The sequence below is a fragment of the Varanus komodoensis genome, unplaced genomic scaffold (assembly GCF_004798865.1).
Source record: "Varanus komodoensis strain SLA01 unplaced genomic scaffold, ASM479886v1 scaffold30, whole genome shotgun sequence".
In the NCBI taxonomy this organism is placed as follows: Eukaryota; Metazoa; Chordata; class Lepidosauria; order Squamata; family Varanidae; genus Varanus; species Varanus komodoensis.
The window spans coordinates 3,829,923-3,853,838 of NW_025335762.1; the positions used below are offsets into that span (position 1 = coordinate 3,829,923).

Consider the following 23,916-nt stretch of genomic DNA (forward strand, 5'->3'; position numbering starts at 1 on the left):
GATTTAATATACCTGCAGTCCATCTTGAACCAGTGAGCTTAGGGATAGCAGGTAGCCCATTTCTGCTTAACCTGTACATCTGCACCGCTCAGGTTTGGGCAAAGGAAAGGGCTCCATGCATTTCTAGACTAGCATGCACCTGTTGCTCTTTAAAAATGTCTGAGTCAGGCCTTTCATCATCAGTCTGAGCTATAAAGTTACCTGCTTTTTCTGGCTGTGGGCCTCCTCCTTTTTTTCTCCACACAGGAACTGGGCTGGAACATTACTGAAAATTGCTTCACGTAGTGACCCTGGGACTTTTTCTCTGTCACAAATAACTTCAAATGAAAGTGAAGGAATGCCACTTCGAAAGCTGGAAGTCTCATGCAGTGCGAATGTTCCAGAGATCTGAAGGCCAGTTTCAAAACATCACATGCATGCACAAAACCTCATGGTTAGATTAGCAGTCCTTCATTCCTGAGTTTTGCGTGTTACAGTGGGAAATGGTGGCAGTGGATGAAGACAAAGATGAGTTCTTGCTCCACTTTTAAAAACCACTGCAAAAGGGAAATGCTCTCCATGGATAGATCCATGCGGTCTAAACATGGGCATGTCACATGTATCCCCCAACAAGGAAGTTCTAAAAGATCTCTTGATTGCACATGATGTAAGCACTGGGAAAAAAAGAATGCACAAGCGGCCCGGACTTGTGATGCTGGGTTGTTCTGTAGCAGAGGGAGCTGCCCCCACCTCAAACTCCTTTCACGGCAGAAAGGCCAGCAAGGAACACACACTGGGATAACATTGTCTGCTTGTACCACCCCACCAAGAGGGGCGGAGCTGTTTTCCTAGAAAGGATATGCAACTCGGCAAAGCTAGGGCTTGTTCAAAGCTGAGTCGTTCTACTAGTCCTTCACAGGGTACACGGGCTGCCAAGTGCTTCCAATAACACACAGGGCCCTAAACGGCCGGGGGCCGGGCGATCCGAGGGAGTCCCTTTCCCCATATCTGCCCTCCTGATCTCTGTGCACCGCATCCAAGGCCCTCCCCCCGCAGGCGAAGTGTGGGAGCCTGGCAAGGAGGACAGGGTCCTCTTGCATTGTATCCCAGATGTGGGATTCAATTCCACAAGTTGCTGGTACCATTTTAACCTTAACTTTATGGTTTTTAAATTTTGGTTGTGAACTATGTTGGATATTTGTTTTATATCCCCTCTCAGTTTATTAATTTACCATTTAGTTATTTATTTTGTTCCTCCTCTTCCTCCTCCTTGTTATTGACACTATTCTTTTATTGTATTGTTGAATTTTACTCTCTTTGATTATATGTAAACCTCCCAGACAAGTTATGGCTAATTGGATGGCATATACACGAAATAAAACAAATAAACAATAAATGATCAGATTGGGAGCTTTGCTCATTCTTTTCACATGAGAATCCATGGAGAGAAGTCTTACAGGAAAACAACATTCATGGCACCTTCAGTTATCTCACAGGGAAGAGCAAAAGCATCACAAAAACACAGTATAAAAACCCCGTGAACGAGGCAAAACAGTGGAGGTCTCTTTCATGGGGGACGGCAACTTCCAGGAATTTGGAGAACAGGTTCAGATGTTGCACTAAATGCACTGCTTCCTGGGAGCTTTGTGCCAGCCTGGTGGCAGATGCCAAGATGAAGGCTGGCCTGCCAGTGCAGCGCACTTCTTGTGATGGTAACACAACCCCTGGCCACCCCCACCAATAAAAATCCTTGTGAAAGAAAGAAAGGAACCCAGACCTCACTGAGCCTACCTGTAAGAAACCTTTGAGAATTTGTCCTTTCTGTGGAATTCAAAATTTCTCCCCACCTATACAGTGGAGAGTTTTGAAAAAGCTATTTATGCACAACTCTAGGTGCTGGAGGAGACTCCTGCGAGTCCCTTGGACCGCAAAACGATCAAACCGGTCAGTCCTAGAGGAGATCAGCCCTGACTGCTCTTTCGCAGGCCAGATCCTGAAGATGAAACTCAAATGTTTTGGCCACCTAATGAGAAGGAAGGAGAAGAGCCTAATGCTGGGAACGATTGAGGGCAAAAGAAGAAGGGGACGGCAGAGAATGAGGTGGATTGATGGAGTCACTGAAGCAGTCGGCGTGAGATTGAGTGGACTCTGGGGGATGGTGGAGGACAGGAAGGCCTGGAGGAATGTTGTCCATGGGGTCACGATGAGTTGAACATGACTTCGCAACTAACAACAACAACTAGGTTTCAGTGGATTTTCAAGTGAAAAAAGGTTCTGGCAAAACCACAGTGCAACCACTCCTTGCATATTTGTGCATATTTAGACAGAAGAAAGTTAAAACTCCAAGCACTGTTCACCAGCATAGATCGTTATCGCTCAATCCCAATAAAGAGATTGCCATCCATAAAGATATAGATGCAGACCTATGCCTGTCCATCCAGAAGTACCCTGCTCATTCAAAGCTTTCTTTTCCAAGAGTATGCCAAGCACTAGCACAAGAACAAAAGCCCATTGTTGATTTCTTTTATTAAAAATAATATATAGCCTACATTTATTTATTTATTTGTTTGTTTGTTTATTTATTTATTTATATCCTGCCTTTTTCCTACAAAGGGCTCAAGGCAGCTTACATCTCCTCCTCCATCTTATCCCCACAACAACGACCCTGTGAGGTAGGTTGGGCTGAGAGTCTGTGACTGGCCCACAGTCACCCAGCTGGCTCCATGGCTGAGTGGGGACTAGAACCCAGGTCGTCCGAGTCCGAGTCCCATGCTTTTAACCACTACACCACACTGGCTCTCCCCAGACATTAAGTCCCTAGAACAAAAAAACTGCTCTTAAATAGCAGGCAGACCTAATACAAAGTAGTAGAAAACCAGATCTTCATCTTTTCCTTTCTTTTCAGTCTTTGTAGCTTTTTTCACCTCAGCTTTGTTAGGACATGGGTGCTGTTCATTTCCCCACACCTGTCTTAATTCTAAGCCTACCCAGGGTTTTGGTGTGTGCCACCTTGAGACAAACAACATGCAACAGTGTCTAGTAAGACAAGTGTCATGTCTGTTGCTGAAAAGCACCTCTTTTTCAGTCAAAACTTTCAAACTGAAACTGGAGCTCACTTCTGTGGAGAACAAATTAGAATTGCCAGTGGGAACTTTTGTTGCAGCCAGACCCAAAGTCTTGCGCTCCCTAATGTATTCATAGTGGCATATGACTCTTTTAGTGGGCAGTAGTAAAGGGGAAGTACACAGGTTTCCTTGCCAGACGGAGCCAGTCTTTAATCCAAAGCTACAATGATTCTGCCAGTCTTTAAAGTGCCACAAACTTCTTAATTGTTTGCTTCCACTGAATCACTAGAACTAGACTAGTGCATGCTAACAGTGTTGAAAGCCTTCTATAGTGGAGTTCCTCCTCCTCCTCCTCCTCCATCATCTTCATGGAAAACTGCTTAATTTAAGAAAATATATAATAGTGTTGGAATGACTCCCTTTCTCTTCTGCTAGCAGAAAAAAAGGAAGAAAAGAAGACAGATACCCACTTATTAGCATCCAGGCCAAACAAAAGAGCACCCCTAAGCAATGAAATTCATCCTGTCGGTCATTGTTTTGGGACGCACACTGAAAGAAGCTGTCCATATATCAGTGGAGTGACATTCACTAAGTCGGCTTGGGGTTGGCACTGTTGCAACCTGGAAGTTGTGCAACACCTTTGGTAAACACTTCGTCATGTAAGAACAAGAATAAAACGGAAAGACTCATTTCTTACTTCTCACATTCAAAGTAAGGACAGCACAGGTCAGCCCCTACGCTCCTGAAATCAAAGGATCGCTCCTTCACCGGATCAGCACCTAACCAGAATGATCAAAGCTGTCTTTGTTATCACGTGCTTGGTACTTATTCAGCATCAAGGTAAGGTCCAGTTTCTTTGAAGGTGTTTTTAAGGGGAAAAAACTTGAGCAGTACCTAAAGTATGTAGCACCAGATTAGTTTCTATATAGCTTTTGTGAGCCTTTTAATGATTTACAAGCACATGTTCTGTGTCAGTTTCTACAGATAGATTAAAAATTCCCCCCACATCCAGGAGCTTGCATTTGTGCCGCTGAATGAATGGATGTGTTTCCCAGTGTTTTATATTTTCAAATGTCCAAAATAGATCTTGCAACCATCAGGATGTCAGGTTGAAAAGAAAAGAAACTAGCTCTACTTAAATCTAACAGTTTGTCGGAGCGAAGCAGCTTGTTGAAAAGAGATCACATGGAAATGGGACTTAAATGGAGAGGCAAATAGTATCCGATTGTATTCCATTTTAAGTTGAAAAGAAGGGGTCATATATAAATCATCAGGATAAAATAAATAAGCATCAGGATAAGCATGGATTGCATTTAGAGAGGTGGTCAATGATATTGTTAACATTATTGAATGATGGAGTTCTCTGTATCAGTGTGGCACAGTTTGCCTTTGTCAGTGCAAAGTTGCCAGATCTCTGCTTGCAGAAGAAGTCAAAACTCACGTACTTTTAAATGAATAGCTATTTGCGATGTGGCCGTTTTATGATTCAGCATAACAGTGCCTGTAAGCATATTGGGTTAAATCCAGATCTACTTATGCTTGGAGCAGAGCCATTGATTTCAATGGGACTTAAGTAATTCATGATGTACTTCTTGTATTGTTTTCCGTAAGTGTACACCATGTTTGACAGAGGCTTGATCCAGCCAATTCCTTTGACACGTATTCCGAGTAGAGTTATGCAGGCTTCAGGTGCATACATGGAAAGTTGTCTCAGAGTGTCTCTCTCTGTCTCTCTCTCATGCGCGTGCTCTGAGCATTTAATAGCATAGCATCCCAATAGGAGAGTGTAATGCCTAGAGTGTGAGACGAGGACTGGGGCCCTGCCCAGATCTCTCAGCCCAATTTACCTCACAGGGTTGATCTGAGGATAAAACTGGAGGTAGAGAAAAAGCTGAGCTTCTTGGCAGGAAGGCTTTCATGTTAAATAAGTACAAAGAAATGTTGTTGTGAGAATAAGAGCAGGTAGAGAAGGAGCAATATGTAAGCTGCCTAGAATTCCTTGAAAGAAAAGGGATTTATAAATTTTATTAATGCATTTATAAATGTAATAAATAGATACATTGCTTATATACAAATACACATGTACAGAATCAATCAATCAATCTTGCCGGGACCTTGAGATGCAGCTGGGAAGAGAAGATTCTGCTGCAGTCTTCATCGTGTGGGCTACCCAGTTAAGATACTTCCTTAGTTAAAGGCAAGGGCTTGTTTGCTTCTCTGATTGAGAAATGACACGGGTTTGATCAGAAAAAGTGAAGAAAAAATATGCTGAATGGGCGCTAGTCCTGCGTGGGATGGACCCATTGAAATAAATCAGGCATGAATGAGTTGTACCATATTGAATAAATGTGTTATGGTCATTAGATGCATTCAAATTAAAATAAAACATCAGTGACACAGTCTCTGTTTCCAGTAGCGTGAACAGTGCCAATCATCTGAGATTTCAGATGCATGAGGATTACAACCTTGACTAGATTTGGGGCCTGCGGGGAGGGGGCAGCGCAGTTGCAAATTAGCAACAACCTCACCACACACGTCAAATAGGATAAGCTGCACCATTGTCACGCTAGCAGAAAACAGATATTGTCCTAATCGGGTCAGGCGATGGGGAGTCCTTCTCAATCTCCAGGGCAGCCTTTCCTGGGCTGGTACAGTTCCGATCACTCCCAAACAGCACAGCCAGTAAATGTGCTGGCCAAGGGTTGGGAAGCTGCAATCTCCTGCTCCGGAAGGGCACCCATTGGCAAAGACAGCTTGAGGGTCCAAGGCTGCACATTTCCCTGCCTAATAGTGCAATAGCGTTTTGGATGCTGAGGAAATGCAATGCTAGAAAAGATACTAAAATAGGAAACATACCTTGGAATTGCATGGGCAGAAATTTCACTGGATTCTTCCTCCAGGCTTCATGAAGCATGTATGTGGGTGCCTACAAATTCTTCTGTGGATTTGACACTGTCAAATCCAAAGTGGTGTCAGTTAGGCAGATATGAACTAGTCTCTGAAAAAGTATATTTTGCCACCTGTTTTGCTTCTTAAATTATGGGCCTGCACTTCCTTCCTTATTCAGAAGGAGCAATGCAGAAAGTAAAGATAATTTGCCAGCCAGTATGAAGAGAGAGTTTGCTTTTCAAACGATGGTTTGAAACCAAAACAGACCAAAAGCACAAACAGGACCATTCAAAACATTTTGTTCAACAGAGCTGCTTACAGGAAACGTAATTCCGTTATATACCTGAACGCCAAACGAACCGTTACATTGTTAGGTATTTTGCCCCTCTTGCATATTTCCTCTTTAGAAAATAGATGGGGTGGCATGTGCACAACTTCAGTTCTTTTCCTCCTGTCCTGACTGGAATTACCCTTTATTCTCAGCACCTGGGAATGGGCTCCAGGAAGACCTTTCAGCTCACTGCAAATACTGAAGCGCTTATAATGTTAAATCCACTCTGTGTTTCACAGTCTGCCATCTTTCCTTCCTTCCATCAACATCTCATTCCGAAATGTATTTTAGGAAGGTTTGCAAATTCTGTTCCATATTTATTTATTTAGTAAACTTCTATGCCGCCCCATTCGCCGAAGCCTCGGGGCGGCTCACAGACATAAATGAACTTCGTTAAAATAATATAAATTAACAGTATAAATATGCGTGCATGTGCAGGAGTGTAAGTGCTGTTTTGGGTAATTGTCCTTCCCCTGCAAGAGAGTTAGGAAGAAGTGGCCCATAGGTCTGCAGAATCCATGCAACTTAGAAAAAGCCCGAATCTGCTGCAGAAAGTTTCACGGGAATTCGAACTGATTTGAACCCATTGTGGATTTCTCCCATGTTTCTCATTGCAAATAAAGAAGTGGAAAAATGTTCTCCCATTGCCAGTCAGGTCTGTGAGGAGGACCCGGGAAACAAAGCCACTGCTTTGAATTGTATATTGTTTGACATGGCACATCACAGGGTAGGAGGGTAGGAGAGATATAATCAAAGGCAGCTCTGCAGATCTCAGACCACATATCCCGTATTTATTTTATTTCATTCATTTATAATTGAATTAATAATCCACATTAACCAATAGTCCAGGAGGGCCCCCGGGGTAAATTTACAAAACATGTGAAAACAAAACAAACAATGACAATGGAAACAATCTGCCACAACATAAACACGAACCACAGCAATATGTAATAAACATGCAATATAATATACAGTGTACAGCTGAGATTAAGACGGTGCAAGTTAAAAACTAAAGCATACCTGCACCTCTGTGTGTGCCTCACAGCACATCCCTGCATCTCTTATTTCCATGTATTTTAGAACTCCAGGGGTGATTGTACAAGCATTTCTCATGTGTGATGCCCCTTACTATTTGTGTGTCCAGCAGGGCTTAACCATATTAGTATTAGTATTGGAGTAATTAGAGTACATGGGAGTATTAGATCTACTCAGACGCCCTACCTGGGACTGTATAATTGTACCTCGTATCTCCTCTGAGATACACTCCATGCCAATACCCGATACAATTATCTCCCATGTCTTTTTGTATCTCCTGATATATTTCATAGCTTCATTTGGTGTGGGCTGCAGCTGTTAAATCACTCATTTGAAGGAGATGCCTATTTTGCCGGCATCCCGAAATAGCTCCCACATCAGCTCTTAGCATGTTCTGTTCCCCTGGTTGCGGCTGAAGAATTTGCTTTTAGGTTGGCATCCCTGAAATTGGCTCTGTGCACCCACACAGAAAAGAAAATCCATAAAAGGGCACCCACCCACTTACTCATTCAATAGCAACTGGAATGGTGCCAGTTGGAGCTGGTTGCTCATCCTTTTCTTCTTCTTTTTTGCAGCTTACGCACCAATTTCCTTTCCTTTGAAAATGTTACAATTTCTTTGCATCTGGTGACTTGTCCCCTTTAAATATGCCCCTTTTCCTCCAAGGAGCTGAAGACAGCTTCTTCCTATTTCATTCCCAAGGAGCCAGCGAGGCGGGTTTGGACAGGGGTCAGTGGCCAGCCTTCATTTTTGAATGGGGCAGCCACATTTCTAGGTGGGATTTTTGCAGAGAGGATGATCACAGGACCAGCTAGTCCCCCACCCACATTCCTGCACTCTGTGATGCAGAGAAGACAAAGGCCCGGCCAGGGGAGGGCAAGGGCACTGGCCTCCTTTTCACTTCTACTGCATGGAGAATGTGTGGCCTTCCAAAATGGTCTATGCAAAACTCACAATACCTTAAAAATTAGAATGGACACCAGGAATGAAATGATGTGCATCCTTTTGTTTTGATGAGGAAGAAAGAATGTGAAGCATACAGTGAGCAAGGAGAAACCAAAAGGGGCAAAGCAAACAAAATATTTCTTGCTGTAACAGACAAGTTTAAACAGGTGTGGACGTTGTTTTCTCAAAAAATCATTTTAATCTTGTGTTGTGACAGCACTGAAGCAGAAGAAAAGTGCATTGCAAGGTGACCACAGGCAAACGTTGGGGAGAGTGATGCTAGGAACAACAGGGCTATCTTTGCAGTGGAACCAGTGAGGCCAAGTCCTCAGCTTTGTAAAATATCTACTGTGCTTCATTTTGTACACTTAAAAAAATGCTTGAGAAACATTCAAGGATGTTTTCAGAATGGCAGTTTTACAATTCACCATTTCAGGGGAGAGAAAATAAAATGCACAGTGCCTAGAAATTATACTTTAGAACACTGTACCTTTTGGCCTTTCCTAGAATTAAAGTAATATAAATAACTATCCAAATTAAAATTATCTATCTTTTCTAAATGCTTGGAAGACTCTGAAAGTCTCTGAGGCTGATTGAACTGAGTTAAAACCAAAAGTTGGTTTGAATTGCCAGTGACTGTGCTGCAAGCAGAAGACTTCATAGCAGCCAGAAGTTGCTATGTGTTTGCAAAAAAAAAAAAAAGCAAAGCAAAACGAAACAAAACAAAACCACTCTTTTCTGGTAAACTTCTTGGAACACATTTGAATTGTCCTTCTTTTCTACAAAGTGTTTGGTCAGAGAGAAATCCTCCTTTGTTGAGATTGAGATTCCAGGAAGTAAGTGAGTTACTAACTGAACCAATGGCACTGCCACTAATGGATTGGAACTAATTGTGGAAAGCAGTTGGACTAGTCTTCTTCCCAGAAACCCTGAAAAATCCTCATGCTGAGCTGCACATTGGAGAAATCAGGAATTAGGTCTGATTTACAGTCAAGGCAGTCAAAAAGCCAGCAAACTGTAGTATCCTGAGCAGAGTGGGTTCCGCTATGGCTCTTTCAATTTTTGTCATCGAGTATTCAGTCCTGCTTTTGCCTACATAAACTCTTAAGAATAAGCTTAACTCTTGAGTCTTACTTCAGGCAAACAAACACACTTCTTTTTGTTGGTTGGGATGGGAATACAACTGAAAGTGGAAGGCAAAGTCCAAGGAGTGGAGTCACACCCTCGACTGCTGATGGCAAACCTTTTAGAGACTGCAAGCCAAAACCCACTTATTCATCACAAAGTGCCAACACTGCAATAAAACCCGAAAACTGAGGTTTTAGTTTAGAAAAAACAACTCACAGCCAGTCCAAGCAAATATATATATCTCCTTGGCAGTGTACTGACCGGCCATGCGAAAGCTCGGACGAGTCGCGGCTCATGAGTGGTGGCTTGTGATGTCATTGCCTGGTGCCGCTACTCCTTTCTGAGTGTGCGCGTGACCCCTGTGTGCGCTGTTATCTGATGCTGGGGCCGCCTGCCTCACATGCCCACTGCGGCATGCATGCCATAGGTTCGCCCCCACTGCTCTAGACCCTAATGCAAAGTATTGAACTCTTCCAGGATCAAGTTACTTTGCAGGGTGTCTTGTCGGGATCACTTAAGTAAAACGGGGTGATTGCGATCATGGAAAGCCCTGTGCCGCTCACAGAAGGTCTTGAGTGAGCAAAATTTCCGGGGTTTTCCAGATGCACCTTACCTGCCTTATACACTGGTTTTTTTCCAGAGGGTCTTTTCCTTCTATTCCTTCTGTCCTTAAAATAAGCTGTCATTCTCTAAATGGAGGCTGCCATTGTCTGTCGTGACACAAAGGGCAATCGCCCCCTGTGGGGGGAGAAAGAGCAGCTTGAGGGGAGGCAATGTGCCCTTTTGCCCCACTCTGGCTACAGGGGTACAGCCAACGAGCTACGGCGCTGAGTGGGGGCTAGAACTTGAGTGACCTGCCTCAAGTACCGCTCCCATAATCCACTGGCTCATCTTTAAAGGTGGCCTAAAAGCAAGCTTAACTGAGTGAGTTATCTCAAGAAACCATTTCCTTGAGTAATCATGAGTCAAACTCAAAGCATCACAGACAAATCAATACAATCAATATTTATTAAAAATATCTAATATGTGTTGCTCCCCAGAATGGTTTGCTTACTAGATGCCTCTGAAATCAACGAAGTAAGAAGTATTTGGTTAAATAAGGACTGCAGTCTGAGATCTCCTGATTTTTGGTAGCAAGGCAAAAAAATATGTTGGGAATAGGAATGGGTGAGAAATTGGTCCATTAAGATTTTTATACACATTCACCGAAAAGCAAGTTTCTTGTTGACATTTGAGCTTTCCGATGCAGGTTCTTTGAGGGAGATGAGGGAATACACAGCAAAATGTAAACCAAGATTTAGGCACATTAGTAAAAATATGTACAAAATGCATGGATACTTATTTGTTATATTTGTATCCTGTTATTTATCATTTCAAAGAGCTCAAGGCAGATTACATGATTCTCCTCCTCCTCTCAATCATAACATCACAACAACAACCCTGTGAGGTAGGTTGGGCTGAGAGTCTGTGACAAGCCCAAAGTCTCCCCATTGGCTCCATGGCTGAGCGGGGACTAGAACCCGGATCGGCTGAGTCCAGTTCCACAGTCTTAAGCACTAAACCACCCTGGTTCTCCTTAGAGAAAGGTGTGCAGAAAACCACATTACAACAGTGAAAAAACATTGGGAAGATGTATATATTTGAAAACCATACGCAGATGCATATATGGAAAATATGCATACAAAATGAGAATTTGCATGCAGTTTTAAAAGAGTATACACAAAACTTCCGTGTTTACATGAATATGTGATGAAATGAGTTACAGATCCCACCATATTTATGTGAATCCATATTTACGCACAATTAAGAATCTTAAAAATACAGTTTCTCCCCATTCCTTTGTGTGAGGAGAGAGGGGTTACAGATATCATCAAAATGCTGGAGGAAATCCACAAGACATACTCTGACTCTTTTCTACAGATTATTGCAACGTTTCCCAACTTGGTACCCTGGATGTATAAATCCAACAGACTTGTCTGGTTTGGGATAAGAGGAGTTATAGTCAAAGCAAACATATATGCCAGATACCTGACTGGAAAGGCTAGATTAATAAGCACCCATGAAGGTCCCTGCAGGTAACAAGAATGTGTACTGTAGTTATTCAGATGTATCTTAGAGATGCGTTCCTGTCATCAGCTGTACCAAGAAACATGGCCTACGAGACTCCATTGAAAGCTATGATTCTGCAGTGGGTATAAGAAAACAATTCCCAACAGAGAAGCATAGAGATGAGGACTTATAGGCAATCCTGCTAGATAAATGGATTCCAAAGCATCCTCAAGTGGTGGCTGTCCAGACCTTCTTCTTGAAGTTCTCCACCTGCCCTGCTTCCATCCCCATTGCTCTTACCATTTAGAAGTTCCTCCTAATAGTCAACCAAAAGCTGCTCATTAAAGCTAGTCTTATCCTCTGGGGCATGTCCATGCCTTTGTCCTCTTCTGTGTCAGCCCTTCAGGATTGGAAGAGTGCGATCATGTCCCTTCTCGGTCTTCTCTTCTCCAGTTCCTTCAACTTTTCTTCTTAGGCCTTTTCCGTTCCTGGGGCAATCTTCATGGGCTTCTTCTGAGCCTGTTTCAGCTTGTCTCCATCTTTCCGTGGTGGGACACCATGGAACTCCACACCAGGCATACTTTGACCTATTTCAGGCTGGTACAGATCATGGTGAGAGAGCCACACACTCAGTAGTGGGTGTGTGTTGTAGCCTAGTTATCTGGCATTCCTATTCACTGAGTGGTAAAGCAGCTTCATGTACTCCCTAGTTCAGTATTTAGTGAGAAGCACATATCTTTGTGCAGTGAAAGCAACTGTCAGTAAGTTAGTCATTGCTACTAATGTTTCATAGCCCAAGGCTGGTGTTATATCTGGGGTATTATACATATACAAGTGCTCAGAGTAGTAAATGAATAGATGAACTCTTTTACCTCTGTTTGGCATGTTCACACATGATCTATAAGAACAAAACCAACAAAAAAATCCATTGCACAGAAATAGTTTTGAATTAAAAATACAAGCAGTCACAGCCACCCAAAACTTGGGCAGAAAGTATGATTTCCTTTTATCCCAGCGGACGAAAAGTGATAGTTTTGCTGAGCGAATGTATAAACCACATGAAGACCTGCATCCTTTTGTAACCAGCTGGGTGACTTTATTCACTTTGGCTGCTAAATTGACTAGAGCAAAGGTCTGAACAACTGGGTTGGCTGGTCATGCGTGACCTTGTTGTAGAGCTTCTAGAAATCAGGCACAATTTATTTGAATGATCCTTCTTCTGTTTAACCTTCTCTTTTAACTGTTAGGTCTTGTTTGAGAAATTTGAGAATCTTCCATTCTACGCAAACAAATTGAGTATGCAATTTGTTTGCAAAAGACATACAAGCATTTTGTTACAGTTTTAAAAGCATCCTTGCTCACTCTGCCTGCAGCACCAAATGTGAAAGGAAGCAGTTTTAACATATATATTAAAATATCTGTGCTGTTGTAAACTAACCACAGAACTCCAGTTATTGGGAATTACAGAAATAAATAAAATGCATGCACTTTCCAAGAATTGCAATGGCATTTGAAAAAAGCATCTATATTAAGAAGGCACGCTTTGAAATATACATGGCTTTAACAAAAATATGCATTTTTGCACCGTAGCTTAACAGAGAAAAGTGTGGACTTTTGAAAAAAGATGCACATGCAAATGTACACACTTACTTTTGTTAACATGCATGTTTACTCTTCAAGCAAACTTTTAAACAAAGTTTGAAGTAAAGGGGAAGAAAGTTGTACTGAGCTTCAAGAGGAACATTTCAACGCGCTCCACCCTCTGGTTTTTCTTCTCCTACAATTGGTCCACACTCAGCAAATTATGGGTATTTTTGGCATTCAAAAGAAAAACCAGGACCACCTTCTATAAGGGAATCTTGTCTCTCTGAAAATTAGTTTGTTCTGCTTCTTCTCCAGTTTGGCAGGGTGGTGGCAGGAGGCGAATTGAAAGCAATAGCACTGGGGAACATGGAATATGTTCCTGAGTGCTCAGATGCTGCTTTCCCATGGAGCAGACTCTCCCAAAATGGGGACCTCAGGATGTGCTAGGCTACAACTCTCATAATAATAAATATAAAATATAAAATAATAAATAAATAAATAATCCTATTGGTCACAATGCTTGGGGATGATGGGAGTTATAGTCCATGGGAAAAGTACTATGGGGAGATGCACAGGGGATGATCACTGGCCCTGTGTGGTCACTCCAATCACCCACAGTGAGAATTGGAGCCAGGGGTGCCCCATTCCAGCACTGCCCCCCACTGTTTGATGGACTGAAGCCCCCAAAGCCCAAGGGGAGTCCTTCCACCTGCAGATAATGAGACACATGTTGGAACCAGGTTCCCTTGCTCCCCAGGTGCCTTGGCATTTCACCAGGGCCACCATTCTCCCTTCGTGCCTGCCTGTCCTCTAGTTGTGGCCTTGATAACTCCGATTTATTCAAGGATGTGTTCTTACATTTGTATCTCCCCTTTCCTTCAAGAGGGAAGATGAAAGATGGCCCTGGGGCCAGATGGGGAATCCGACCTGGAAATTTCTGCTCAGCCCCCACATGGAGGAAGCTGCTGTGTTGGGAGAAGTGGGTGGGAGGGGATGCGAACAGGGTACTGTGCCCTCCCACTGCACCGCCAGCTCCTGACACTCAGCCCCGCATGCCCCGTGCTCTGAGCGCGGAGGGGCTGCCATCAGTTCAGAGCCAAGAGATTGCAGCCCAACAGAGAGGCCTTGGCGTGCTTTCAAGAAATCAAGAGGGCTTGAGCTGCCCGGGGAGAGCGTTCTATCCCATCCCTGCAGAGCTGCAGTAGATTCTGTTCTATTCTGGTCTCTCTGTGTGGGCAGGCTTCTTGGTCACGAAGGGCTCTTGGCCTTGGAGGAGGGTTGCTGAGAGGGCAAAAGAAGCAGGAGGGATTGCTAAGCCCACTGTGCACAGAACTCTGCTTTAGACTGCAGGGGTGAATCATAATTCCCTCTCTAACCAACTCATTTCCCCACTAGCTTCACTCCTTTATACACTGATTCTTACTCATCCATCACTCAGCCTCCTGAGCCCAGCTATAAACAAAGCTGTAGACGGGGAAGTTCCTGCTTTCCTCATTCAGTCACCTTCTACGTGAGCAAATAAACCGACAACGATTCCAGATAAGGCAGAAGGTTGGCAGGAGAGCTAATTTGAGATCAGAGCCGGCCCTGCCCTTGGGCAGAACGAGATATTGGCCTTGGGCACCAGAGGCGGTGGAAGATGGAGGCATGAGTGCTGTGGAGTCTGTCTTGCAATCCCTAAACTATCTTGCTGTCCTTGATTTTGGAGGGAGATGGTGCCCCATCACCCCTGTGAAAACCTGATTCGGCCATCACTTTGTCCTTGCCTGCCATGTGGTTGTTTCAGATGAAGGATTTATCAGGAAACAGGTGGGCATGGGGGACCCTGATATAGCACTATCTTGGATGCAGATATGGAGACACAAACATTGACTTTGTTTTGTCTACCAGGCATTCAGACAGCATTTTCCCTAATCTTCTCCCTGAACGTCTTAATATGTTGGGCTCTTTTTCATTTGGTTGCAATTTTGTTGAATTTTAAAATCTAATTGCCTGTTCTCTTGGAGGTTTTCATAGCTTATAGACTGAAGAGAAATTGCTAAATGCATACCTAAACAAATGAACATTATAACATCTTTTCTCTCTCAATATATGAATGTGGGGTGATGAGATGGAAAAGATGCAACATCTCTCCAACTGAATTCACGGAGGCTAACCACTAAGATGACTAACCACAACGCAGGTCCCCCACCAGCCTTTCAGACCATGGTGCTAACTTTGAAATCCGCATGAATGTCAATGTGATTGCCATGGCCTTGCAGTGGATGCTGTGATGCCACGGATTGTTTATCAGCTTTTTAAGTGCTTCAAGAGAAAGATGAAGGGATGCTGGAAGCCAGCACAGCCACCCTTGGGGGAACTGGAAGATCAGTTTGGCTGGGGAAGAAATTCATAGAGATTTTAAACACAGGACTGGCAGGTTTAAAGTTGGAGGATGTTGGAGAAGGGAGGGCTTAGAGCATTTGCAACTAGTAAGTCCGACGTCCCAGGAGGGTGTTTCATAGAATCATGGAAGGGGCCAGGGAGGCCATCAGGCTCAAGCTCCTGCTCAGTCCTAGAATCCATGTTAAAGAATCCCAAACAGATGACTGCCCACCTACAGGAGAATCCACTGTTGGCTTTCAGTAGTATCATTTTGAGGCACATATACAGAAGTGTGGGTCCAATCCCTACACATCCAAGGCAACTCTTTGGAGCCTGGTCATTATTTATTTACATATTCCTCCCTCTATCTGTCTGTCTGTCTGTCTGTCTGTCTATCTATCTATCTATCTGTCTATCTATCTAAAACTTTTGTATGCCGTCCCTTATGCCTTGGCATCTCAAGATGGCTCACAATCCATAAAATTAAGATACAATAAAATCACATATATAAATAACATCATTCAATTAAAAAAATACATAAAAGACAAAATCAAAGTGACAGTTCAAAATGATTAAAATACTAATTTTTAAAATAGCAATTAAATAAAAAGATTTAATCAGTTAATGAATTCATTCATTTCTGTTGAGATAACATATTACTCGGCTTTCTGCTAAACTTGCACTTAGGGGAGTTAAAAGTCAGCAATGCTTAGATTGCTCCGTGGGCTCCATTTTTACCTTCTGTGGGGAACTGATACAGTGGAGCATGGTTTTGACAGACTGGGGAGTTTTGGTTTTTATGGATTTTGTTAAGTCCCCTACCACTTTCCTTCCCGTAAATTGAGCATTGATACCTAGCATCAGTAGCTTGTGCAGTCTACCGTAGATTTTTGTACACCTGTACATGAATTGGTTAGAACAAGACATAATTCTTAAATCACATTGCAGTAAGAGAAAACAGTCCTTCATGGGATCAGTATCTCATGTACACAGTTACAAGAGATGAAAAATGAGGATTTTCTAAGAGTGGGTACATGAATGAAAAATGTCAGATTGCATTTCCACAAGAGATTCAGAGAAGCATTTTCCAAGCAGGAGTCTGAGATTGTCTTCAGGCTAACTGGGAACATGACGAAGTAAAAACCTATTTACCATAACTGGAGCAGCTAAGACAAATTCTTGTAGGTTATTCTGTGTCACGGCCTGGGGATAGTTCATTGTGTAAGCTCCCCTGACTTCAGCCTGATCTCACTTTCCAATTGTAAAATATTAAGAAAAGAGAGAGCAAAGATGGAAGCTCCCGTGGCTATCTAAAAACAACCCAAATTTTGAATTAGCTTTGGGCATGTGATATCATCTGGTGGCCCACCAGTGATGCCCCCAACCCTTCCCCTTAATCCACCCCAAAGCTCCTGGATCTGGTAGCATTAGGGTAGCAACTTTAAAGAGAGGGAAAAGGTTTGCACGACATTTGCATTATTTATCGATCCAAATTCAGGAACTATAACTCTAACTAGAAATCCACTGTATCTTGGTACAGAAAGCAAGACTGATGGGGTGACCCATGTGCCTCCTTTTTCTGCTTTGGCTAGCTGTTGCTGGGAAACTTCAAGGCCCCTGCTTTGCCCGGTCTTAGAAGGATAAATTTTATTTCCCAGCTAGGCTTAGATCGGGCAGCCATTTGAAAAGAGACATTCCAAGAGAGGACTTTCCTACTTCAAATAGGTGACTATCCTCAGTAGAGAAGAAGCCCACCACCTTAGACACGTTGATCAGAGCAGAGCAGACTGAAATAATCTTTAGATCATGTCCTTTTCTGCTGAAGTAAGTGCATATGGACCTGTCCCCGCCATCCTACTCTCCTTCACCAACTAACTGCAAAAATTGGAGTGTTCAGCCGAAAGTTTGCTCCACTTTGTTTAATGGCACTTAGAAAGCACACAACATTGTTATGCTTAGTCCTTTTTTGCTGACTTCATTTAAATTGCCAGACCATCTCAGATACATGCAATAACTCTCAGGCAAGAGCTGTCAAAGGCTGCTCAACCAACACCTTCAAGCAAGCGAAAGAGACAAAAACATGTTGTCAAGGTCCCATACTTCATTTCTGCAGCAAACCAAATCCACACTGCACTGCGACCTCAGATAACCGCTAAGTACACTGGAGCAGCATGTGCGAAAGGTGGAGCCACCTAACAAAACAAACTTGTTTTTTTCCACCTGAAGGGAGTACAATGAAGGAGCCGCCTGGGGTGGAGGACTACAAAGTGGTGTATCCAAAAAAGCTCCATGCACTGCATAAAAGGGATGTAAAGGGAATTCAGAACCCTCAAGAGAAGGTAAGAAGAACTGCACCAGCTTCAAGAGCAGCCCAACCCCTGAGCTGAACCGGGTTGCCTTGGGCTGCCACTTCCTGATGGGAACCAGGCTGTCCTTCAACATGAGCGCAGCTGAAATTAGAACCTGCATGAGGCTTCATTTTGTAATTCATTTCGAAAGGAGCCTCATATTTCCAAACGCAGAGTCCCAAATGGCCAACTTGAGGGGCACCCCAATCCAGCCTTCACAGGTCTTGGAATTCCTCCAGGGGTGAAGCTCAGTCTAAAAGTCCCGGATTCTCAAGGCATTTCCTTGGATAGCATCCTCGCTGTGACCACTGACCTCAAGTCAGAAATAAGAGAGGCCTTCTCCTGCCAGCCCTTCCTGTGCTATCTCCAGCCCCGGACTGGAGACAGCAGCAAGAATCCTAAGCAGCCGGGATCTGACCTCCCTGTCCCAGGGAGAGTGGCAATTTCCTCCTGCCCTGGGCTGTCCCGCTGCCCCCATCCGTGGTGCAAGGCTGTGTGGAAGCCTGGAGAATGGGGCTCCTTCACGGCAGGGAAAGTGGGCAGTCCTTCCTGTGCATGGGTGACTTCCAGGGCCTGCCACTCCTGGTCTGTGCCTCTCTCTCTGGCCTGAGATTGGAGAGAGCGTTGACCATGGGGGACCATGCTGGCAGGCCTCACCTGCACCAGGGAGAGTGGATGGTCTCCCATGCACAGGTGGCCCTGAGGCCGAGGCTGCCTTCCTTCTCCCTTCTGTGCCTCTCTCTCCATGCCTCCTTGCAGTGGGAACATGGCAGAGCAGGGGGGGTGTTTTGGGTACTGCCTGTCATATGCCCTTATATGACATCTGTGCCCTAAAACCTGTCCACACACCTGATGTCATTCACCTGCATTCTGGTGTGATTCCCAGGTGCTGATGAAAAGCTGACCATCTTGGTGGAACTGATAGCTCAGAGTCTGAGGGTGATGGGGAGCTGGCTGTAACTGATGGGACTCGGAGCTCAAACACTGATAACAGCCCTGCACCTGCGGACTCAACCTCTCAGTACCAGTCTGAGCCTGCTCTGGATGAAAGTCACTCAAGGACTGCTGTGGGGCCCAGTTCTCCCACCTGTGGGAATGAAGGACCAAACCTTCTTGAGGGAGGAGATTTGGAAATGGGTGGCCCCCAGATGGAGAACGCCAGCCCCTGGAAGAGGTGAACCTGAGTGCTCATCATCAGAGCCGCAGGCTGGCCCAATCGGGGGTTCAGACTGCAGAGTGCAGGGCCGCCCGGTTCCACAGCGCCCCTCCTTCCAGGGACAGGCCCCGAAGGGTTCATATGCAAAGCTTTGGGTAAATGGGCTGGATGAGGGCCAATAAACTGAAGCTCAATCCAGACAAGACGGAGGTCCTGTTGGTGGGTGGCTCGGGCTTCGAGATGGGGGACTTGGGCCTTTTTCTAAATGGGGTTGCACTCCCTCTGAGGGACAGGGTTTGCAGCCTGGGAGTGCTCCTCGACCCTGAGCTGTCTCTAGAAGCTCAGGCGATGGCGGTGGCGAGGAGCGCCTTCCTTCAGCGTGGGGCTACCCTTGAAGACGGTCCGGATACTTCAGTTGGTGCAGAATAGAGCTGCCAGGTTGCTGACGGGGACTGGGCGTTGTTCTCATATAACCCCAGTTCTCCGTCAGCTCCACTGGCTCCCGATTGAAGTCCGGGCCCAATTCAAGGTGTTGGTTATGACCTATAAAGCCCTAAACGGCTTGGGACCTGGATATCTAAAGGAACGCTTGCGCCCATATATGCCCTCCTGCCCCTTGAGATCAGCAACAGATGCCCTCCTCCGGGAACCCTCTGTGAATGAGATTGGGAGGGTGAGTACCCGGACGAGGGCTTTCTCTGCGGTGGCACCCCATCTATGGAATGCACTCCCCAGAGAGGTCCGCCAGGCGCCATCGTTATTTGTTTTTCGGCGCCAGGCTAAGACCTTTTTATTTAAAACTTATTTTAATTGTTAAATTATTTGAATTAATAGGATTTTAAATTTTTAGCCGAGAATGCACTGGGGGTTTTTAATCAATTTTTTAAAATTGTTATATTGTTATTATTTATGTATTTATGTATCCTTTGTGAGCCACCCCGAGGCTTTGTTGCGATGGGGGTGGCATAGAAATGTTGGACATGCTTTCAGTGCTACCAGGATTCACCATGACAAAAGCCTTACACTCACAACAACAACGACAACCCTCTAACCTCTGAACTTGCCTTTCTGAAAATGTGTCATTTCCTCGCCCGCAGGCACTTCTGTGACAGTTTCATACAAATTACAGAAAAAGCCTCAGAGAAAGAGCAAAGGAAGGAAATCACTCAGAGGCACACAGGCAGACGTGTGGCCTCCCTTCCCAGCCTGATCCTACTGAAGTTCCATTTGTATTATTCATGGCCATTTCTGTGCTGTCATTTCCAGAAGAATCGTCCGCAAGGAATATAGGGGGAATCAGTGCATTCCTGATACTTGGATGCCTTCACAAAAATCCTATCTGAAAATTGTGACACTCAAATTGTGCAAAATGTGATGCTGAAGGGCTGCCCATCCCTGAAATGGAAGATTTGGATTCTTCCCCGCTGTTTGCTTCTTCCGTTACTCATAGACGGTGGGGAGACAACCCTTCTCTGCCTAAAAGCTGGCCACTTACGCATTTACATGCAGGGAAATAAAACATACAAAAAGGATGTGAGAGGACTGAAATTTCCATCCACTTTGCATGTGTGAATTTGTACAAAGAACTGCAACTTTAGGAATATGATCATTTATGCTGAAAAGCAGTCCATCCCACTGGCGGGCCTGCTTCTGGTCCCAGCTGTCCATGGGTGACATCAAGGCCCCTCTGTTCTCTTGGGATTCCTGCCTTAAGCTGAGCCAAGCTTGGACTGGGCAGCCTTCCACAGAGGGCCAGTCCCTGTAAAGTTAGATACTTGGGTATCCCTAATAGGTGGATGCATCTGAGGGAATGGAGTTCCCATAGTTCCCTGATCGCACCATGCAGCAGCTCTAATCCTCCTTGGCTCAAGGCTGGGCTGTGGCCTTCAAGCTAAATATCCACACAGTGAGTGAACAGGGCACAGGGGCTGAACCCAGCCATGCTCAGCCGGAAGAGAAATCTGCACCTCCTCCGCAGCCAGTTTGGGGCGGTTTCCCCCTGTCCAAACATGCATAACGTTGTGCTCTGGATCTCAGTCCAGAAGCATGGTTGTCGGTTAGTGAACTGCAGTGATTGAATGTAATCAGTTACTCACCCACGTTCCAACTTTAAATACAGGCCAAGTATGAAGATACTGTACAGTATGAAATCGAAGTGAATGGAGAGAAGGTGGTCCTTCATCTAGAAAAAAATAGGTAAGTGGGTCAAGGGGTCTCCAGTGCCGACTAAGACAAGGCCAGAAAATAATGATGGGGGTGCTCTTGTGGGGATACCCCTTCTTGCAGCGATTACTGCATGGAGGCTTAAGTCAGAGCTACGGCGCTACTTGGCACCATGACAGAACTGCAGGTGTCAGCAGAAGAACGGAGGCACTGGTGACGTTTGGTCTTTCCCTTTCTTGGTTCCATGCACTGCAGGGGTGGGGAACTGATGGGCACTGGGCAGATGCCATCTTCAGGCCTGCTTGACCTGCCTGCAACTCTTTGCCATACCTGCCCCCCAAAGCCACGTCTGTTTTAGAGCCAGGCCCCATAGCAGCATGATGGTGGTTGGGGTTAGGCCACAGCTGGGGAAAGAGGAGCCAGCCCTCACCTTCTCATGCCGTGATCTGACCCAAATGCTGCCCCTTTGGCAGCTGTTGGGGTGGAGAAAAGTCCCAGTGAAGGGTCTTTTGTGAACAAATTGTTGCACGGGGCATCTTTGTCTTTGCGCGTTAGTGCCGGTGTTTATGGCCGTGAGTGAGCATGTAGGGGGGTGTGCATGTGTGAATGCATGAACAGATGTGTGGGAAAGGGGTGTGCGTGATGTGGTTTTGTGAAGAGCCATGTTAACGGCTGGTATAGCCCCACAGGAGCCCAGCCAGGCCCAAGAGTCCATCTTCAGAGCCAGGCATTGTGGGTAGAGGTCTCCTGGAGAACACATGTTCCTCAGCAGCAGTGGGGCATGGGGGTTGATGGGAATTGCAGTGACAAGGGGAGTGTGCATGGTCACATAGCAGCGACAGGTCATCCTGAGATCAGCCCCAGCAAGTGAGAAGAGTGGCTCCTGGGGACCCAACCCAGCGCTCCTGGAAGCCCTCCACTTGAGCCAAGAGCAGTTTGTGGAAGTGGTGTGAGAGGCAGACACACCAGGGAAGAAGGCCCATGAAGGGCGACGTGCCCACAGGCCCTCAAAGCCTGGAGCAGCCGTGGTGGCGGGAGTGACCCAGAGCGCCCCTCTTCCTCCTGTACCCCCTTCGCGTTTTCCATGATCTTTCTCGAGCACTGGAATTCTGTAAACCGTCCATTACAGCTGAACTTGAACTGCACATTGAGATATTAAGAAAGATAATCAGAAATAGAATGGCCACTTGCCCGGTTTTGCAGAATTGCGAACCAGCCGGACAGGTTTCTTCCCTTGCCACCAGCAAGACCGGTCGGGGCTTGGCATTCTTTTCAAAAAGATTTGTTTCAAGAGTAGGCAGTGGGCCTCCCCTGGAACTCTTTCCCACATACAAATGAGGTGCTTTAATGGCCCCCTTTGCTCTCTTGCAGCTAAAGAGGGAGGTGACTGCAGTAACCAAATGATTATTGCCCCAGTGTAGTAACAGCTAGGAAGTCTTGGTGGCTATTGAGCTACAAAGCCGGAACTTGTCAGCTCAGAGTTTACCTGTCCTGGGGAAATCATTAAGTGCTCTTAGAACTTGGTTACACATTTGCTGGGCTTGGAAGCAGGAGCTTTTCATCTATTCTGCTTCCTTGTTCTGTATTATTGATTTGATTCTTTGGAAGGAAGATGTTGAAAGGCGTTTCTCAGGGTTTACATCAGTATGCATAATCCTTGGGGAGCTGCCAAGGTTTTATCAGGGCCCATTGCGAAAGCCTGCTCGGAAGTGGCTTTTGGGCCTCACCCACTGGAAAGGACTCCAGATCACGGTTTCTGCGATGCCTCACCAGCCTGAGTCAGGTTTCAGGTCCTCTTGGTGAAAAGAAGCATGCCATGCCTTCGTGGTAGGAGCCATGCTCTCCCCCACACATACAATGACTGAATGGCTGCATTCAGACCACACAGCAAGCCATGGTGTTTGTTTCCCGTTGTTTGTCTGCTATTTCACCATGGTATGTTTGTTTGCTACAAACCACAGTGCGAAACAATGGTTTGTTCTTGGCCTGTCTGTACCACCATGGTTTTTCATGTGGTCTAAACCCTGGATGATGTTTTCCAGGGTCCTGGTATGCAATTGCCACAAAGTCCCCAGGAAAGAGCAGCAACTGCAGGAGCCTCTCCAGCCTTCCATCCTCTATGGATGGAGTGATGAGAAAGAGGCAGGTGACACAGTGATGCATCTTGGGAATGGATTTCAGGCATGGGATATATGCCAGCAGTGGGAGGACTGAGTAGGGAAGATGGAAACCACAACCGTATGGAACCACTTAATTGTCTGCCATGGCAAAAAATGGTGAAATATGGTGACCACGCAGGGCTGCTTGTCATGTTGTGTGAAAGCGGCCAGTGTCCTGTCTTGCTGGAGCTACAAAGCCACCGCTCCCACAGTGGGGGTAATCCCTAGGGGTCCACTGAGGGTGCAATGGACAGTACTTTTCTGAGGGATCAATTCTCTTTTATTTTAAGATGCTTCAAGAATATTGGTTAGCAGTTAGCACAAAATTGGCAAGTCAGCAAATAATACATTTTGACGTGAAGATGAATTCATGATAGCTGAATCATGGCAAGAGTGGCTGACAGGCCGTAAAGATATTACGTAAGACCTCAGTTTTCGACATGCTATGGTGAAATATGGGCCACAAAGTCACTTGCCTTCCCATATATGCACCATCTCTTTTCTTTATGGCCAGTTAAGGACTATTCCATATCGACCAGACGAACAAATGGTCAACGTACTCTTGCATGCTCCCACTGCAACTAGCTTCTGTGTATAGTTTGCTTATTTCCATGTGCAAACCAGACTTCTGGCTTCTCTGTTCCCAACAAAGCCAGAGCTATAAGCGAATAACAAACCACAGCTTGCAGTAGGTAAGGATGAGAATTCCATTTCTGTTTGC

General features: G+C 45.1%; 1 protein-coding gene across 2 annotated transcripts in view; it reads left to right on the forward strand.

Annotated features, from left to right (window-relative positions):
- The first annotated feature begins 3,752 nt into the window (after window positions 1-3,752).
- The window catches only part of LOC123027062 (zinc metalloproteinase-disintegrin-like NaMP), a 58,554-nt gene continuing 38,390 nt past the window's right edge, over window positions 3,753-23,916 (forward strand). For both annotated transcript variants that reach the window (XM_044437407.1, XM_044437408.1), the window contains exons 1-3: window positions 3,753-3,884; window positions 17,596-17,708; window positions 20,993-21,069. In XM_044437407.1, the coding sequence (XP_044293342.1) occupies window positions 3,833-3,884; window positions 17,596-17,708; window positions 20,993-21,069 (242 nt within the window). In that variant the 5' untranslated portion in view covers window positions 3,753-3,832. The remainder of the gene's footprint in view (window positions 3,885-17,595; window positions 17,709-20,992; window positions 21,070-23,916) is intronic.